General features: G+C 47.1%; 1 protein-coding gene across 5 annotated transcripts in view; it reads right to left on the bottom strand.

Moving 5' to 3' along the window:
* Nucleotides 1-711: 711 nt before the first annotated feature.
* Nucleotides 712-18682, bottom strand: part of ZNF565 (zinc finger protein 565) — an 81127-nt gene continuing 63156 nt past the window's right edge. For all 5 annotated transcript variants that reach the window (XM_063701277.1, XM_055369098.2, XM_004060570.3 and 2 more), the window contains 3 exons: nucleotides 13518-13644; nucleotides 12721-12816; nucleotides 712-2160 (listed from right to left, as the gene is read on the bottom strand). In XM_063701277.1, the coding sequence (XP_063557347.1) occupies nucleotides 893-2160; nucleotides 12721-12816; nucleotides 13518-13644 (1491 nt within the window). In that variant the 3' untranslated portion in view covers nucleotides 712-892. The remainder of the gene's footprint in view (nucleotides 2161-12720; nucleotides 12817-13517; nucleotides 13645-18682) is intronic.

Consider the following 18682-nt stretch of genomic DNA (forward strand, 5'->3'; position numbering starts at 1 on the left):
TAGAGTGCTGGAGTGCAGTGGTGCGATCTTGGCTCACTGCAAGCTCCGCCTCCCGGGTTCACACCATTCTCCTGCCTCAGCCTCCCGAGTAGCTGAGACTACAGGTGCCCGCCACTACGCCCAGCTAATTTTTTCATATTTTTTAGTTGAGACAGGTTTCACTGTGTTACCCAGGATGGTCTCGATCTCCTGACCTTGTGATCCGCCCGCCTCGGCCTCCCAGAGTGCTGGCATTACAGGCGTGAGCCACTGTGCCCAGCCAGAATCTTTTTTTCTTTTTTTTTTTTTTTTGAGACAGAGTTTTGTCCTTGTCACCCAGGCTGGAATGCAATGGTGTGATCTCGGCTTGCTGCAACCTCTGCCTCCTGGGGTCAAACGGTTTTCCTGCCTCAGCCTCCTGAGTAGCTGGGATTACAGGCACCCCCCACCATGCCTGGCTAATTTTTGCATTTTTAGTAGAGATGGGGTTTCGCCACATTGGCCAGGCTGGTCTCAAACTCCTGACCTCAAATGATCTGCCAGCCTTGGCCTCCCAAAGTGCTGGGATTACAGGCATGAGCCACCACGCCTGGCCACAGAATCTTTTAATCGGGTCATTTTTGTATTAGGAATTGTCAGAAATTTAACATATTTTGAATGGCAAGAAGCAGCTTTTCTATATTCATTTTTTTTTTTTTAGCATAGATTATCTGATGCTTAGGAAACAGTGAGTGAGGCAAAAAGAATTCCCACATTTATTTAATTTTCTTTGGGTGTGAGTTTTCTGATGTTCTAGGATGGAAGTGACAGGTGTTTTCTGACATTAATTACACTACATTAAAAATTACCTAGTACTGAGCCAGATGTGAACTCCACATAAAGGCTTATCTTTATCCCTTACACTCACGGCTTTCTAACCAGTATGAATTCTGTAGTGTTCAATGAGTTGTGAGCCAAGAATAAATGCCTGCCCACACTCTCTACATTCGTAAGGTTTGATACCAGGATGAATTCTCTGATGTTCGGTAAGTTGTGAACTACGAATAAAGGCCATTCCACACTCCCTGCATTCATAGGGTTTCTCACAAGTGTGAATTCGCTGATGATGAGTCAGTTGTGAAACACGAATAAAGGCCTTCCCACATTCCTTACATTCATAGGGTTTGTCACCTGTATGAATTCTTTGATGTTGAATGAGGTATGAGCTACGACTAAATGCCTTCCCGCAGTCCTTACATTCATAGGGTCTGTCGCCAGTATGGACTCTCTGATGTCGTGTGAGCTGTGCGTGCTGTCTGAAGGCCTTCCCACATTCCTTACACTCATAGGGTTTCTCCCCAGAATGAATTCTTTGATGTCGAGTAACTTCTGAGCTGTGAATAAAGCCCTTTCCGCATTCCTTACACTCGTAGGGTTTCTCACCAGTGTGGATTCGCTGGTGTACGGTCAGCTGTGAGTGCTGTCTAAAGGCTTTCCCGCATTCTTTACACTCATAGGGTCTGGCCCCCGTGTGGATTCTCCGATGCACAGTGAGTTGGGAGCCACGAATGAAAGCCTTGCCACAGTCTTTACATACGTAGGGTTTCTCGCCTGTGTGAGTTCTTTGATGCAGAATCAGCTGTGAATGCTGCCTAAAGGTCTTCCCACATTCTTTACATTCATAAGGTTTGACACCAGTATGAAGTCTCTGATGTAGAATAAGTTCTGATGTACGACCAAAGGCCTTCCCACAGTCCTTACAGTCATAAGGTTTCTCACCCGTGTGAATTCTCTGATGCTGAACAAGGTGTGAGGCACGGCTGAAGGCCTTCCCACATTCCTTACATCCGAAGGGTTTTTCACCAGTGTGAGTTTTCTGATGTTGAATAAGGTGTGAGCCACGGCTAAATGCTTTCCCACATTCATGACATTCCATCAGTTTCTCACCAGTCTCCCTGCTCTGACGTACAGTGTGAGACGTGTGATGCTGGAACACGGGCATATGTCCATAGGTGACGTTCACTTGCTTAAAATAGCACTCTTCATTGACTTGTCTCTCAAACTGGCCTTCGCATTCCCAGTCAGCTCTAAAATCGGAGCCCTCCAGGTCACCGCATTTAAGGCTTTCCATTATCTCCCAGTTGAATGCCCTGATTTCAAAAATATCTTTTTGTAGAAATTTCTCACACCTGGACTCCAAGTCTGAAAAATAAGAAAAAGATAAATACAAGCTGTGATCCTTCTCTATGAGAAATAAAAAATTCTATAGTAGAGGCCAGGCACGGTGGCTCACATCTGTAATCCCAGCACTTTGGGAGGCTTAGGCGGGTGGATCACAAGGTCGGGAGTTCACCTGGCCAAGATGGTGAAACCCCGTCTCTATTAAAAATACAAAAATTAGCTGCACGTGGTGGCAGGCACCTGTAATCCCAGCTACTCGGGAGGTTGAGGCAGGAGAATCGCTTGAACCTGGGAGGCAGAGGTTGCAGTGAGCCGAGATTGCGCCACTGCACTCCAGCCTGGGCGACAGAGCAAGACTGTCTCATAAAAAAAAAAAAAAAACAAAAACAAAAACAAAAAACTATAGTAGAACAGGGAGACAAAAATAACCATAAACAGTGAATGGCTTATATACATCTCAAATATTATGCAATTTCAAAAAAGCACATGAAAGCACACTATGTGAAGAGCTCATATGGTGCCAGAAGGGAGCAAGAAGACAAATTAAGCCAGGGGTTCTAAATTTGTTTTTTGTTTTTTGCTTTGAGACGGAGTCTTGCTCTGTCGCCCAGGCTGGAATGCAGTGGTACAATCTTGGCTCACGCAACCTCCGCCTCCTGGGTTCAAGTGATTCTCCTGCCTTAGCCTCCTGAGTAGCAGGGATTACAGGCACTGCTACCACACCCAGCTAATTTTTGTATTTTTAGTACAGATGGGGTTTCACCATATTGGCCAGGCTGGTCTTGAACTCCTGACCTCAAATAATCCACCTGCCCTGGCCTCCCAAAGTGCTGGGATTACAGGCGCAAGCCACCTTGCCTGGCTGAGAACATTTTTATCACTCCAAATAGAAACCCCCCACCCATTAAGCAGTCACTCCCCATTCCCTATTCCCTCCAGCCCCGGCAACCATTACTAGCAGAGAGCTACTAATTCTGTCTCTATAAATTTGCCTATTCTGAACATTTCATGTAAATAAGGCATCTATATTTTCAACACTTCCCACCACATAAAGTTGATGTCAAAATGAAAATCTCTGCTTAAACATTTCACTGCCTTCCCATTTCAGTGCATTTAGAATTAATTCCAAAGGCCAGGCGAGGTGGCTCATGCCTTAATCCCAGCACTTTGGGAGTCCAAGGCAAATGGATCGCTTGAGGTCAGGAGTTCAAGACTAGCCTGGCCCACATGGAGAAACCCTGTCTCTACTAAAAAATACAAAAATTAGCAGGCATGGTGGCAGGCGCCTATAATCCCAGCTACTTGGGAGACCAAGACACAAGAATCGCTTGAACCTAGGAGGCAGAGGTTGCAGTGAGCCAAGATGGCACTACTGCACTCCAGCCTGGAAGACAGAGTGAGAGTCCATCTCAGGAAAAAAAAAAAAAAGGCTGGATGCAGTGGCTCACGTCTGTAATCACAGCACTTTGGGAGATTGAGGTGGGTGGATCACCTGAGGTCGGGTGTTCGAGATCAGCCTGACCAACATGAAGAAACCCTGTCTCTACTAAAAATACAAAATTAGCCGGCCGTGGTGGCACATGCCTGCAATCCTAACTACTTGGGAGGCTGAGGCAGGAGAATCACTTGAATCCGGGAGGCAGAGGTTGTGGTGAGCTGAGATCGCACCACTGCACTCCAGCCTGGGTGACAGAGCGAAACTCTGTCTCAAAAAAAAAAAAAAAAAAAAAAAGACAAACTCACTGCCATGGCTCACAGGGCTCTTGGCAAAGCAGGTCCCTGCTTGTTTTTGTCACCACTCTGTCTCAGCAAGATCAGGGCCTCTTCACATTGAACATCCTCCCCTTTCCTCCCAGTGTACAAAACCACCAGCCATCTATGAGCATGTAAAATAAATCTAGGCCTTTTCCATCTCAGATCTCTCATCAGGTTCTTCCATCTATCAAGAATCCTGTCCTGGGCTTTTTGCTGCTTTTCTCATCCTTAAGGTCTCAGATGAAAACTCACTCTCTTTCTCTATTTTTTTTTTTTTTTTTTGAGACAGAGTCTTACTCTGTCCCCCAGGCGCTCACTGCAACCTCTGCCTCCCAGGTTCAAGTGATTCTCCTGCCTCAGCCTCCCGAGTAGCTGGGATTATAGGTGCCTGCCACCATGCCTGGGTAGTTTTTGTTTTTTTAGTAGAGATGGGGTTTCACCATGTTGGCCAGGCTGGTCTCAAACTCCTGACCTCAGGTAATCCGCCCACCTCGGCCTCTCAAAGTGCTGGGATTACGGGCGTTTGCCACTGTGCCTGGCTTGTCTTTTTTTTAAATATTTAACATGGGGTCTCGCTCTGTCTCCCAGGCTGGAGTGCAGTGGTGCGATCTCAGCTCACCACAACCTCTGCCTCTGGGGTTCAAGTGATTCTCCTGCCTCAGCCTCCCGAGTAGCTGAGATTACAGGCGTGTGCTGCCACGCCCGGCTAATTTTTGTATTTTTATTAGAGACAAGGTTTCACCATGTTAGCTAGGCTGGTCTCTTGAACTCCTGACGTCATGTGATCCAACCGCCTTGGCTTCTAAAAGAAGTATTGGGATTACAGGCGTGAGCCACCATGCCCGGCAAAAACTCACACTTTCAAGAAAGCTCTCAGCCTGACGGCCCTAAACACACGCCTTTATCCTTTCTCCCATTTCTTGTACTCTGTCTTTGTAACACTTTTTTTGTAATTAGATTTTCATTTACTTACTCATCTGCTGTTCTGTTTGTTTTCTTGTTCCTGAATCTTCCCCAAAGGTGGAAATACTGCCTTTTTCACTAACCATTGAAACCAACCCAGCTGGGCGTGGTGGCTCATGCCTGTAATCCCAGCACTTTAGGAGGCTGAGGCAGGTGGGTCACTTGAGCTCAGGAGTTCGAGACTAGACTGGGCAACATGGTGCAACCCCATCTCTACCAAAAACACAAAAAATTAGCTGGGCATGGTGGCAGGCACCTGTGTTTCCAGGTATTCAGAAGGCTGAGGTGGGAGGATGGCTTGAGCCCGGGGACAGAGGTTCAGTGAGCCGAGAATAGTGCCACTGCACTCCAGCCTGGGCAAGAGAGCAAGAACTTGTTTCGAAAAAAAAGACAAGACAGAATTTGTCAGATTGGATAAAATACCAAAATCTAGGTGCACAGTAGTAACAAGTAACACACTTTAAGACATGAAGACCTAAGGTGTTTGAAAATAAAAGGTGGGGCCGGGCGCGGTGGCTCATGCCTGCAACCCCAGCACTTTGGGAGGCTGAGGTGGGCGGATCACCTGAGGTTGGGAGTTTGAGATCAGCCTGACCAACATGGAGAAACCCTGTCTCTATTAAAAATACAAAATTATCTGGGCATGGTGGCACATGCCTGTAATTCCAGCTACTCGGGAGGCTGAGGCAAGAGAATTGCTTGAACCCAGGGGGCGGAGGTTGTGGTGAGCCAAGATCGCGCTATTACACTCCGGCCTGGGCAACAGGAAGGAAACTCCATCTCAAAAAACAACAACAAAAAAATAGACTTTAAAAACAGAAATCATCATTTTGGGTTAAGCAGGGTAGCTCTATAATCAAGAAAGTAATTCCATTCAGCAGGAAGATTTATGTTTCTAAAGTTATATACACCTAATAGCCTCCTAATACATATATTTTATTTTTATTTATTTTTTGAGACACAGTCTTTTTTTTTTTTTTTTTTTGAGATGGAGTCTCGCTCTGTCGCCCAGGCTGGAGTGCAGTGGCGTGATCTCGGCTCACTGCAAGCTCCGCCTCCCGGATTCACGCCATTCTCCTGCCTCAGCCTCCCGAGTAGCTGGGACCACAGGTGCCCACCACCACGCCCGGCTAATTTTTTGTATTTTTGGTAGAGACAGTGTTTCACCGAGTTAGACCAGGATGGTCTCGATCTCCTGACCTTGTGCTCCGCCCACCTCTGCCTCCCAAAGTGCTGGGATTACAGGCGTGAGCCATGGCGCCCGGCCGAGACAGAGTCTTGCTCTGTCGCCTAGGCTGGAGTGCAGTGGCATAATCTTGGCTCACTGCAACCTCTGGCTCCCAGGTTCAAGCGATTCTCCTGCCTCAGCCTCCCGAGTAGCTGGGGCTACAGCCGTCTGCCACCACGCCTGGCTAATTTTTTGTATTTTTTAGTAGAGAAGGGGTTTCACCGTGTTAGCCAGGATTGTCTTGATCTCCTGACCTCGTGATCTGCCCACCTCGGCCTCCCAAAGTGCTGGGATTACAAGCGTGAGCCACCGTGCCTGGCCCAGCCTCCAAACATATAATGCAAAATTCAAAAGACACACAAGAAGAAATTAACAAAATCATCATCTAGGAGATTTCAATTCACCTTTCTCAGAAATAGGACAAGATGATAAAAATTTATAAAGAATATAAATTTAGGGGCCGGGGGTAGTGGCTCACGCCTGTAATCCCAGCACTTTGGGAAGCCAAGACAGATGGATCATGAGGTCAGGAGTTCGAGGCCAGCCTGGCTAACACGGTGAAACCCGACTCTACTAAAAATACAAAAAATTAGCCCGGCATGGTGTTGTGCGTCTGTAGTCCCAGCTACTCAGGAGGCTGAGACAGGAGAATCACTTGAACCCGGGAGGTGGAGGTTGCAGTGAGCCAAGATCCCGCCACTGCATTCCAGCCTGGGCGACAAAGTGAGACTCAAGGGCTTCAAGGAAAAATAAAAGAGAGAGAGAGAAAAGTTAAAAACAAAAAACAAACAAAAAACTCCAAGAACAGATGAGGGGGCCGCATGTGGTGGGTCACGCCTGTAACCCCAGCACTCTGGGAGGCTGAGGCGTGCAGGTCAGTTGAGGTCAGGAGTTCGAGACCAGCCTGGCCAATGTGGCGAAACCCCGTCTCTACTAAAAATGCTAAAATCAGCCAGGCATGGTGGCGGGTGCCTGTAGTCCCAGCTACTCAAGAGGCTGAGGCAGGAGAATCTCTTGCATCTGGGAGGTGGAGGTTGCAGTGAGCTGAGATCATGCCACTACATTCCAGCCTGGGTAACAGAGTGAGACTCCGTCTCAAAAAAAAACAAAAAACAAAACAAAACAAAAAACAGATGAGTGAATAAACAAAGTGTGTATATAATATGTACACATGTATATTAGTATTTATACATGTATACATCTACATACACACATACAATGGAATATTATTCAGCCATAAAAAGAATAAAATTCAGAGACATTCTACAACTTAGATAAAACATTATGCTTATGAAATAAGCCAGATACAAAAGGCCACATACTGGATGATTTACATGAGATACCTAGAATAGGCAAATTCACACAGACAAAAAGTAGAACAGAGGTGACCTGGGACTGGAGGAAGGAAAATAGAGTTATTGTTTAATGGGTACAGAGTTTCTGTTTGGGATGATGAATAAGCTCTGGAAGCAGAATGTATAATGCTGTGAATGAACTAAATGCCACTGAATTATATACTTAGCCAGGCATGGTGGCATGTGCCTGTAGCACCAGCCACTTGGGAACCTGAGGTGGGAGGATGGCTTGAAACTAGGAGGCAGAGGTTGCAGTGAGCCGAGATCGTGCTACTACACTCCAGCCTGGGCAACAGAGCCAGAACCTGTCTCACAAAAATAAATAAATAAATATTATGTAATTTTTTTTTTTGAGACAGAGTCTCGCTCTGTCGCACAGGCTGGGAGTGCAGTGGTGTGATCTTGGCTCACTGCAACTTCCGCCTCCCGGGTTCAAACAATTTTCCTGCCTCAGCCTCCCGAGTAGCTGGGATTACAGGCATGTGCCACCATGCCCGGCTAATTTTTTTTTTTGTACTTTTCGTAGAGATGGGGTTTCACCATGTTGGCCAGGCTGGCCTGGAACTCCTGATCTCAGGTGATCTGCCCACCTCAGCCTCCCAAAGTGCTGGGATTACAGGCATGAGCCACTGTGCCCGGCCCCTTATGTAATGTATATTTTATCACAATTTTTAAAATTCTAATAAATAAAAGATTATTATTTTTCAGAACTGCAAGAAATTAGAAAACACACCAACCAAATATTCTGTGAAAGACAAGAACACTTTTATGGAATCAACAGCAATAGGCTTAATATTTTAATACGGAATTACAGTAGAGTCGTACCCATAAACTTGTTTTTGTTTTATTTTGTTTTGTTTTGTTTTTGAGATGGAGTCTTGTTCTGTTGCCAAGGCTGGAATAAAGATGCGCGATTGATCTTGGTTCCTTGCAACCTCCACCTCCCGGGTTCAAGCGATTCTCTTGTCTCAGCCTCCCAAGTAGCTGGGATTACAGGCACCTGCCACCACACATGGCTGATTTTTGTATTTTTAGTAGAGATGGGGTTTTACCATGTTGGCCAGACTGGTCTCGAACTCCTGACCTCAAGTGATCCACCTACTGGTCTCCCAAAGTGCTGGGATTACAGGCGTGTGCCACCGCGCCCATCCATACATTGTTAATTTATGCATATTCAATTAACTTTGCTCAAAAAAAATACATACAGAATGTGGTAGGAGGGATAACGGCACTCAAAGATGTCTGTGTCTTTATTCCTGGAACCTATGAATGTTATGTCACACAGCAAGGGAAGTTGGAATTCAGATTGCTAATCAGGGCAGGGCACAGTGGCTCACGCCTGTAATCCCAGCACTTTGTGAGGCTGAGGAGGGTGGATCACCTGAGGTGGGGAGTTTGAGACCAGTCTGACCAACATGGAGAAACCCCATCTCTACTAAAAATACAAAATTAGCCAGGCGTGGTGGTGGGCGCCTGTAATCCCAGCTACTCGGGAGGCTGAGGCAGGAGAATCACTTGAACCAGGGAGGCGGAGGTTGTGATGAGCGGAGATCTCGCCATTGCACTCCAGTCTGGACAACAAGGGCGAAACTCCATCTCAAAAAAAAAAATTAAAAAAAAAAAAAAGCTAATCAGTTGACCACCACGAGATGGCAAGATTATCCCGGTTTATCTGGGTGGACACAATGTATTCACAAGGGTCCTTGGAAGTGAAAGTGGGAAGGCCAGGTGCAGTGGCTCATGCCTGTAATCCCAGCACTTTGGGAGCTTTGGGAGGCCTAGGTGGGTGGATCACTTGAGGTCAGGAGTTTGAGACCAGCCTGGCCAATATGGCGAAATCCTGTCTCTACTTAAAATACAAAAATTAGCTGGGCGTGGTGGCGCACTCCTGTATTCCCAACTACTTGGGAAGCTGAGGCAGGAGAATTGCTTGAACCTGGGAGGCTGAGGTTGCAATGAGCTGAGATCGTGCCACTGCACTCCAGCCTGGGTGACAGAGTGAGACTCTGTCTCAAAAACAAAAAAAACCATAAAAACAAACTTTTTCTGTGAAGGGCCCAATGGTAAATGTTTTAGGGTTTGTTGAACACATAAGTCTCTACACAAAGTCTCTACAGCATATTCTTTTTTTTTTTTTTTTTTAACACTTTCAAAATATCAAAACTGTTCTTGGCTCTAGGGCTGTATGAAAAACTGGTTATGGACTGCATTTGACCCACAGATTGCAGTTTGCCGACCCCTGGTCTAGGGCACAGGGAAGTAAAAGATGGTATGGTAAAGATCTTAAGGTCTTGCTTTGCTCAGAAAAAGTTCAAAGATATGATCGATTTCCTACCATTTTTCTTTCTTTCCTTTTTTTTTTTTTTTTTCCTGAGATGGAGTCTCGCTCCTGTTGCCCAGGCTGGAGTGCAGTGGGGCAATCTCGGCTCTCAGCTACCTCTGCCTCCTGGACCATTTTTCAATAAAAGGAACCAGCATTCTTTTGAGAACTGGCTGATTTCAGGGCTGAGGCAGGAAAAATCTGAAATAACCATGGAACATGCTGTGGTACCAGAAAATGTGGAAGTACATAAAAGAGAATGTGGGTGTGTTGAGAGAACCCAGGAGCCAAGCTTAACGAGTTTTCAAGGGCCAAAGCCTGAACGATTCGAGCAATGAAATAAACAATGGAAGTAGTGACTACAGCCCATAGAATAAAATAAATACCCACGAACTCATCGTGATATAAAGAAATCATTGAATGAACAAGTGAATGGGAGAGGGCTAGGGACAGTTCTTCCTTATTGAAGAATTCCAATTAATAAATGGTGAAGGAATAAGGGACACAGAAAATCAACATTAGACAAGTGACAGAGTAATAACTGGTGCAGACAAGGTCCAGTGATGGATGCCAAAATCAGGGGGTGGAAGGAGGAAAAGCAGCACATTTGCCTAGTGTGAAAGTATTTTGCCATAAGATATTTATCAATTACGGATGGAAACTTCACAGGGGAGAAACAAGAGAGGCCCTATATTACCAAGTGATCAAAGTGAACAGCACCTATCTTTTTTTTTTTTTTTTTTTTTTTTTCTGTTGCCCAGGCTGGAGTGCAGTGGCGTGATCTTGGCTCCCTACAACCTCTGCCTCCCGGGTTCAAGCGGTTCTCCTGTCTCAGCCTCCTGAGTAGCTGGGACTACAGGCACCCGCCACCATGCCCAGCTAATTTTTATATTTTCAGTAGAGACGGGGTTTCACCATATCGGCCAGGCTGGTCTCGAACTGCTGACCTTGTGATTCGCCCGCCTTGGCCTCCCAAAGTGTGAACAGCACCTATCTTACCAAGTGATCAAACTGAACAGCACCAGTAAAAAGCCATGTCGATGTCTGATATGTGATATACAGAGAAGAACATAACATCACTTCTGTGATATTCTTGCTAAAATGCAGAATCTCACTGTGAGAAAACATTAGACAAACGTAAAGTGAGAGACAATCTACAAAAAAATACTCATTAAGAGGATCAGCTGGCTGGGTGCGGTGGCTCATGCCTGTGATCCCAGCACTTTGGAAGGTTGAGGTGGGCAGGTCACTTGAGCTCAGGAGTTTGAGACCAGCCTGGCCAACATAGTGAAACCCTGTATCTACTGAAAATACAAAAATTATCCAGGTGTGGTAGCGTGCACCTGTAATCCTAGCTACTCAGGAGGCTGAGACAGGAGAATTACTTGAATCTGGGAGGCGGAGGTTTTAGTAGAGATGGGGTTTTACCATGTTGGCCAGGCTGGTCTTGAACTCCTGGCTTCAGGTGATCTGCCCACCTTGGCCTCCCAAAGTGCTGAGACTACAGGCATGGGCCACTGTGCCCAGCCAATAAAATGTTTTTTTTTTTGGTTTGTTTTTTGAGATAGACTTTCACTTTTGTCACTCAGGCTGGAGTGCAATGGCATGATCTCGGTTCACTGCAATCTCCACCTCCTGGGTTCAAGAGATTCTCCTGCCTCAGCCTCCCGAGTGGCTGGAATTACGGGCACCCACCACCATGCCCAGCTAAGTTTTGTGGTTTTTTTTGTTTTTTTTTTTTGAGATGGAGTCTCACTCTGTCGTCCAGGCTGGAGTGCAGTGGTGCAATCTTGGCTCACTGCAAGCTCTGCCTCCTGGGTTCACACCATTCTCCTGCCTCAGCCTCCTGAGTAGCTGGGACTATAGGCAACTGCCACCGCGCCCAGCTAATTTTTTGTATTTTTAGTAGAGACAGGGTTTCACCATGGTCTCGATCTCCTGACCTCGTGATCCGCCCACCTCGGCCTCCCAAAGTGCTGGGATTACAGGCGTGAGCCACCGCGCCTGGCCAATTTTTGTATTTTTAGTAGAGACGGGGCTTCACCATGTTGGCCAGGGTGGTCTTGAACTCCTGACCTCAGGTGATCCACCCACCTCAGCCTGCCAAAGTGCTGGGATTACAGGCCTGAGCCACCATACCTGGCCAAGAAAATAAGTTTTTCTTTTTTCTTTTTTTTTTTTTTGAGACAGAGTCTTGCTCTGTTGCCCAGGCTGGAGTGCAGTGGCGCGATCTCGGCTCACTGCAAGCTCCGCCTCCCGGGTTCACGCAATTCTCCTGCCTCAGCCTCCCGAGTAGCTGGAACTACAGGCGCCCGCCACCACACCCAGCTAATTTTTTTGTATTTTTAGTAGAGATGTGGTTTCACCATGTCAGCCAGGATGGTCTCAATCTCCTGATCTCGTGATCCGCCCGCCTTGGCCTTCCAAAGTGCTGGGATTACAGGCGTAAAGCTACTGCACCCGGCCAAAAATAAGTTTTTCTAAGGGATGAAGACACTTGTAGAAAAAAGGATCTGGCTAGGTACCGTGGTTCACACCTGTAATCTCACTTTGGCCTCCCAAAGTGGGAGGATCGCTTAAGCCCAAGAGATGGAGGCTGCAGTGAGCTATGATCATGCCACTGCACTCCAGCATGGGTGACAGAGTGAGATCCTGTCTCTTAAAAAAAAAAGGATACAAAGTGTACAGGTAAAAAGTTGGCCACTGGGGAAGAAATAGGTACATCTCTTTTTAAAAAGAAAGGAAAATGTGAGAGAACAGAGACCAGAGAGGAATTAATGGGAGTAGCCCAAAGTTCTCTTGGAAGCTGACGCTAATAAAGTCTTTACTCGCCACATCTTCACGTTTCAGGCCTTTCTTCCACAGTAGGGCTTTGAGGGAACTTCCCACAGTAACTCAAGTTACTCCTGTCAGTCGACTCATCCAGGGACCTTCCCCTGTTGAAATCGGCCCTCGCTCACCTGGGCACCATGGTCCTGTCACATCATTTGCAATCATCCAGGGCTCTTTCCCTTGCTCCAATAAGGAGACGACATCAGGCTTAGAAATGGAGAGTCCTGTTTACAGGAAAAGAAATGGGGTGTGATCAGCCTGCTCCAAAATCCAAACCCAGTTCCCTGGTCACCATGGAAAAGACGCAATCACAAGGCAGGTGGAAGGCTGTCCAAAGGATGGGAAGACCGAGGTGCCCAGCGGAATGACTTGTTTCCAGTTCCACAAAGCACAAAACAATTTTTCAGTCACCAGAAATTCAGTCAGAAACTTGTAAGTTGCCCTAGAAATTCACAATGAAGAAACCAGAAATTCCAGAAGGGTAGTCCTGAATTATGTGGAGTAAATGTGTGGTGATCACTCTCCATGAACCCCTCCTTCCCCTCCAATCTATTCCTCGATGCTCCTGGCCTTGTTCTGTGCCCAGCTCTGGGATCCCGACAGCTCACCATAAGGACTGCATTACCCATGCCCTCTGGCTTCTCATTGGCTTTGGCAGACAGAAAGCATCAGCTGGAGATCAGCGGACAGGAGGAGAGAGAGCACCAGGCATTTCTTACCCTCCTCTCTCCCTCCTTTGACCCAGGAGCTCTGGAAGTAGCTACAGCTATTGCTGACCAGGCCTCTCTCTATGGCTGTAGTTTGTAGTGTCTCCTGTGACAGTTTCCTCTCCTCACCCGTTTAGGCAGAGATGGAAACGGCACCCCATGGTTGTAGTCCGTGTTGCCTTGCTTTCCGTCTGGCCCGTGTGACACAATCTCCTTACCTAGTGAGGCCAAGTGACCAAAGTTCTCCAGAGTCACCTCCCTGTACAAGTCCCTCTGAGCAGGTTCCAGGCACTTCCATTCTTCCAGAGAGAACTCTATGGCCACGTCCCTGAATGTCACCAGTCCCTGAAACAATAAACCCACGCATTAGTGTACATTAAGAAACTTTTTTCACTTTTTATTATGAAAATTTTCAAGATGCACAAAAGTACAGAGAATAGTGTACAGTAATGACCCCCCCATATGCATCAGTCTGCTTCAACAGTTAACAAGGTGTACCCTGTTTTATCTCTTCCCTTCTATCTTTTATTCCCCATGCACTGTGAGGCAAATCCCACATGCCAAACATCATAATACTTCACCCACAGATACTTTAGTATCCAACAGATTATCAACTTCTCTTAGAAAAACACATAATAATCAGAATATCATTATCATACTTAATAAAAGTATCAATAATTTCCCAGTCAACAGATTAAACTCTAATTGCCCCAGTGTTCTCAATTTTTTTTCTTTTCTCTTTTTTTTTTGAGACAGAGTTTTGCTCTTGTTGCCCAGGCTAGAGTGCAATGGCACGATCTCAGCTCACCACAACCTCCGCCTCCTGGATTCAAGCGATTCTCCTGCCTCAGCCTCCCAAGTAGCTGGGATTACAGGCATGTGCCACCACACCTGGCTCATTTTGTATTTTTCATAGAGATGGGGTTTCTCCATGTTGGTCAGGCTGGTCTCAAACTTCTGACCTCAGGTGATCCATCTGCCTCGGCCTCCCAAAGTGCTGGGATTACAGGCATGAGCCACCACGCCTGGTCTCTTTTTTTTTTTTTGAGACTAAGTCTCACTCTGTTGCCCAGGCTGGAGTGCAGTGGTGTGTGGAGTGCAGTGGTGTGTGGAGTGCAGTGCAGTGCAGCGGAATGGAGTGCAGTGGCTCACTGCAACCTCTGCCTCCCAGGTTCAAGCAATTCTCCTGCCTCAGCCTCCCAAGTAGCTGGGTTACAGGCGCCCGCTACCACGCCCAGCAAATGTTTTTTGTATTTTTAGTAGAGACGAGGTTCCTCCATGTTGGCCAGGCTGGTCTCAAACTCTTGGCCTCAAGTGATCTGCCTGACTTGGCCTCCCAAAGTGTTGGGATTATAAGCATGAGCCACTGCACCTGGCCTCAATTTTATTTTTTAAGACCAGTCACCCAGGCTGGAGTACAGTGGTCTGTTCATGGCTCACTGCAGCCTCGACCTCAGCTCAAGCAATCCTCCCATCTCAGCCTCCCAAGTAACTGGGACCACAGTGTGCGTGCGCCACCATGCCCAGCTAATCTTTATATTATTTGTAGAGAGGGGGTCTCACTATGTTGCCCAGGCTGGTCTTGAGTTCCTGGGCTCAAGCGATCCTTCCACCTGGGCCTCCCAAAGTGCTGGTATTACAGGCATAAGCCACTGTGCCCAGCAGTGATTTTTCTAAATTAACAAATTCAGTACTTACCAAAAGTGATTTTTTTTTTTTTGAGACAGAGTTTCACTCTTGTTGCCCAGGCTGGAGTGCAATGGCACGATCTTGGGTCACTGCAACCTCTGCCTCCCGGGTTCAAGTGATTCTCCTGCCTCAAACTCCCAAGTAGCTGGGGTTACAGGCACCCGCCACCACACTCAGCTAATTTTTGTATTTTTAGTAGAGATGGGGTTTCTCTGAGGCAGGCCGATCACCTGAGGTTGGGAGTTTGAGATCAGCCTGACCACCATGGAGAAACCCCGTCTCTACTAAAAATACAAAATTAGCCAGGTGTGGTGGTGCATGCCTGTAATCCCAGCTACTCAAGAGGCTGAGGGAGGAGAATCGCTTGAACCTGGGAGGCGGAGGCAGAGGCTTCCGTAAGCTGAGATCACGACATTGCACTCCAGCCTGGGCAACAAGAGCAAAACTCCGTCTCAAAAAAAAAAAAAAGAAAAAGAAACATTTGAATTAGCAGAGTTCCTGCCTTCTGGATTTGGTGGATTGCAACTTTGTGGTATAGTTTCACAGGTGCTTTATTTCCATATTCCCTGTGAAATGACAGTTAGATCTGGGGGCCTGAATTCCATTTTTGAGGGAAGGGCATTAACATGTCAGGGATGGTGATGTGTACTTCCTGTAGCATCCCATTAGGAGGCACATAATGACTGGATCCCCCCCCCCCCTTTTTTTTTTTTTTGAGACAGGGTCTCACTCTGTCACCCAGGCTGGAGTGTGGTGGCACAATCGTGGCTCACTGGAGCCTTGACCTCCCAGCTCAAGCTATCCCCCTGCCTCAGCCTCCCAAGTAGCTGGCACTAAAGGTGTGCACCACCACACCCAGCTATTTTTTTATTTTTTGTAGAGATGGGGTCTCACTATGTTGTCCAGGCTGGTCTTGAATTCCTGGACTCAAGTGATCCACCCACCTCAACCTACCAAAGTGCTGGGATTATAGGTGTGGGCCACTGTGCCTGGCCCTATTTTTTTAAGACACAGAGTCTTGCTCTGTCACCCAGGCTGGAGTGCAGTGGTGCAATCATGGCTCACTGCTGCCTCAAATTCCTGAGCTCAAGCAATCCTCCCACCTCAGCTTCCCAAGTGACTGGGACTACAGGTACATGTCACCATACTAAGCTATTTTTTTTTAAATTATTTTTTGTAGAGGTGGGGTCTTGCTATATTGTTCAGGCTGGTCTCAAACTTCTAGGCTCAAGCAATTCTCCCACCTTGGCCTTCCAAAGCGCTGGGATTAAAGGTTGAGCCACAGTGCCTGTCTTGTCCTATTTTGTTTTGTTTTGTTTTTTGAGATGGAGTCTCTGTTGCCCAGGCCGGAGTGCAGTGGCATGATTTCAGCTCACTGCAACCTGTGTCTCCCAGGTTCAAGTGATTCTCCTGCCTCAGCCTCCCAAGTAGCTGGGATTACAGGTGCATGCCACCACGCCTGGCTAATTTTTTTATTTTTTATTTTTTATTTTTTGAGACGGAGTCTCACTTTGTCGCCCAGGCTGGAGTGCAGTGGCATAATCTCGGCTCACTGCAACCTCCACCTCCTGGGTTCAAGCGATTCTCCTGCCTCAGCTTCCCAAGTAACTGGGATTACAGGTGCATGCCACCACTCCTGGCTAATTTTTGTATTTTTAGTGGAGACAAGGTTTCACCACGTTGACCAGGCTGGTCTTGAACACCTGACCTCAGGTGATCTACCTGCCTCTGTCTCCTAAGGTGCTGGGATTACAGACAGGCATGAGCCACCATGCCTGGCCCCTAATTTTTGTATTTTTAATAGAGAAGGGGTTTCACCATGTTGGCCAGGCTGGTTGTGAACTCCTGACCTCAAGGGATCGGCCCCCCTCGGCCTCCCACAGTGCTGGGATTACTGGTGTGAGCCACTGTGCCTGGCCACCTGTCCCTTTTTTTTTTTTTTTTTTTTTTGAGAAAGAGTCTCGCTCTGTCGCCCAGGCTGGAGTGCAGTGGCGCGATCTCAGCTTACTGCAATCTCTGCCTCCCAGGTTCAAGCAATTCTTCTGCCTCAGCCTCCTAAATAGCTGGGACCATAGGCGCATGCCACTGTGCCCAGCTAATTTTTTGTATTTTTAGTAGAGAAGGGGTTTCATCATGTTGGTCAGGCTGGTCTCTATCTCCTGACCTCGTGATCTGCCCGCCTCAGCCTCCCAAAGTTCTGGGATTACAGGCGTGAGCCCCGTGCCCAGCCCACCTGACCCATTTTAAATGAGGTTAAAATTGATGAGTAGGGTCAGGTTTTGACAAGCTAATTTATCCAGGAAATATCTTAATGAGAAGATGAAGAATAATTTTTTTTTTTTTTTTGAGACAGAGTCTCGCTCTGTCACCCAGGTTGGAGTGCAGTGGCACGATCTTGGCTCACTGCAACCTCTGCCTCCTGGGTTCAAGCAATTCTTCTGCTTCAGCCTCCTGAGTAGCTGGGATTACAGGTGTGCGCCGCCACACTTGGCTAATTTTTATATTTTTAGTAGAGATGGGGTTTCACCATGTTAGTCAATCTTGAACTCCTGACCTCATGATACGCCCGCCTTGGCCTCCCAAAGTGTTGGGATGACAGGCGTGAGTCACTGCACCCAGCCTAATTTTGATTTTTAATATTTTGTTTGGTAGAGACAGAATCTCACTATGTTACCCAGGCTGGCCTCAAACTCCTGGTCTCAAGTGATCCTCCTGCCTCAGCCTCCCAAAGCACTGGGATTACAGGCCTGAGCCACTGCACTCGGCCAAGGACATTGGAGGAGATGAAGAAGGGTACTGGAGGAAGGAGGTAATGAAGCATGACAGAATCTACAGCTGCAGGCCTGTGGCATGAAGGAAGTATAATAAGCACAGTTACATGACTAGAGGTCTATATATTCTTGAGCATTCCAGTGGCTACAGATAAAACTATCTGCAGACAGCAGGACACTTCTATCTTCCATGGTCTGGGAATGAGCAGGAAAGAGCTAAGTGGGGTCCCATAAATAAGCGAAATAGTGAAATACACAAAACACACAGCAAACCTGGGCCTGGCAAATCTAATGTCTTTCAAAAATGAGTCCAGGCTGGGCGTGGTGGCTTACGCCTGTAATCCCAGCACTTTGGGAGGCTGAGATGGGTTGATCACTTGAGGCCAGGAGTTCAAGACCAGCCTGCCAGCTGGGCATGGTGGTAATTCCAGCACTTTGGGAGGCTGAGGTGGGTGAATCACCTGAGGTCAGGAGTTCGAGAACAGCCTGGCCAACATGGTAAAGTCCTGTCTCTACTAAATACAAAAAATTAGCTGTGCGTGGTGGCAGGTGCCTGTAATCCCAGGTACTTGAGGGGCTGAGGCAGGAGAATTGCTTGAACCCAGGAGGCAGAGGTTGCAGTGTGCTGAGATTGTGCCACCACACTCTAGCCTGGGCAACAAGAGTGAAACTCTGTTTAAAAAAAAAAAAAAAAAAGAAGTCCAGCCAGGTCAACATGGCAAAACCCTGTCTCTACTAAAACTACAAAAAATTAGCCAGGCGTGGTGGTGCACACCTGTAATCCCAGCTACTTGGGAGGCTGAGGCAAGATAATAACTTGAACCCCGGAGGCAGAGGTTGCAGTGAGCTGAGATTGTGCCACTGCACTCCAGCCTGCGTGACAGAGCGAGACTCTGTCTCAAAAAAAACAAACAACAACAACA

Source organism: Gorilla gorilla, chromosome 20 (genome assembly GCF_029281585.2).
Source record: "Gorilla gorilla gorilla isolate KB3781 chromosome 20, NHGRI_mGorGor1-v2.1_pri, whole genome shotgun sequence".
Lineage (NCBI taxonomy): Eukaryota > Metazoa > Chordata > Mammalia > Primates > Hominidae > Gorilla > Gorilla gorilla.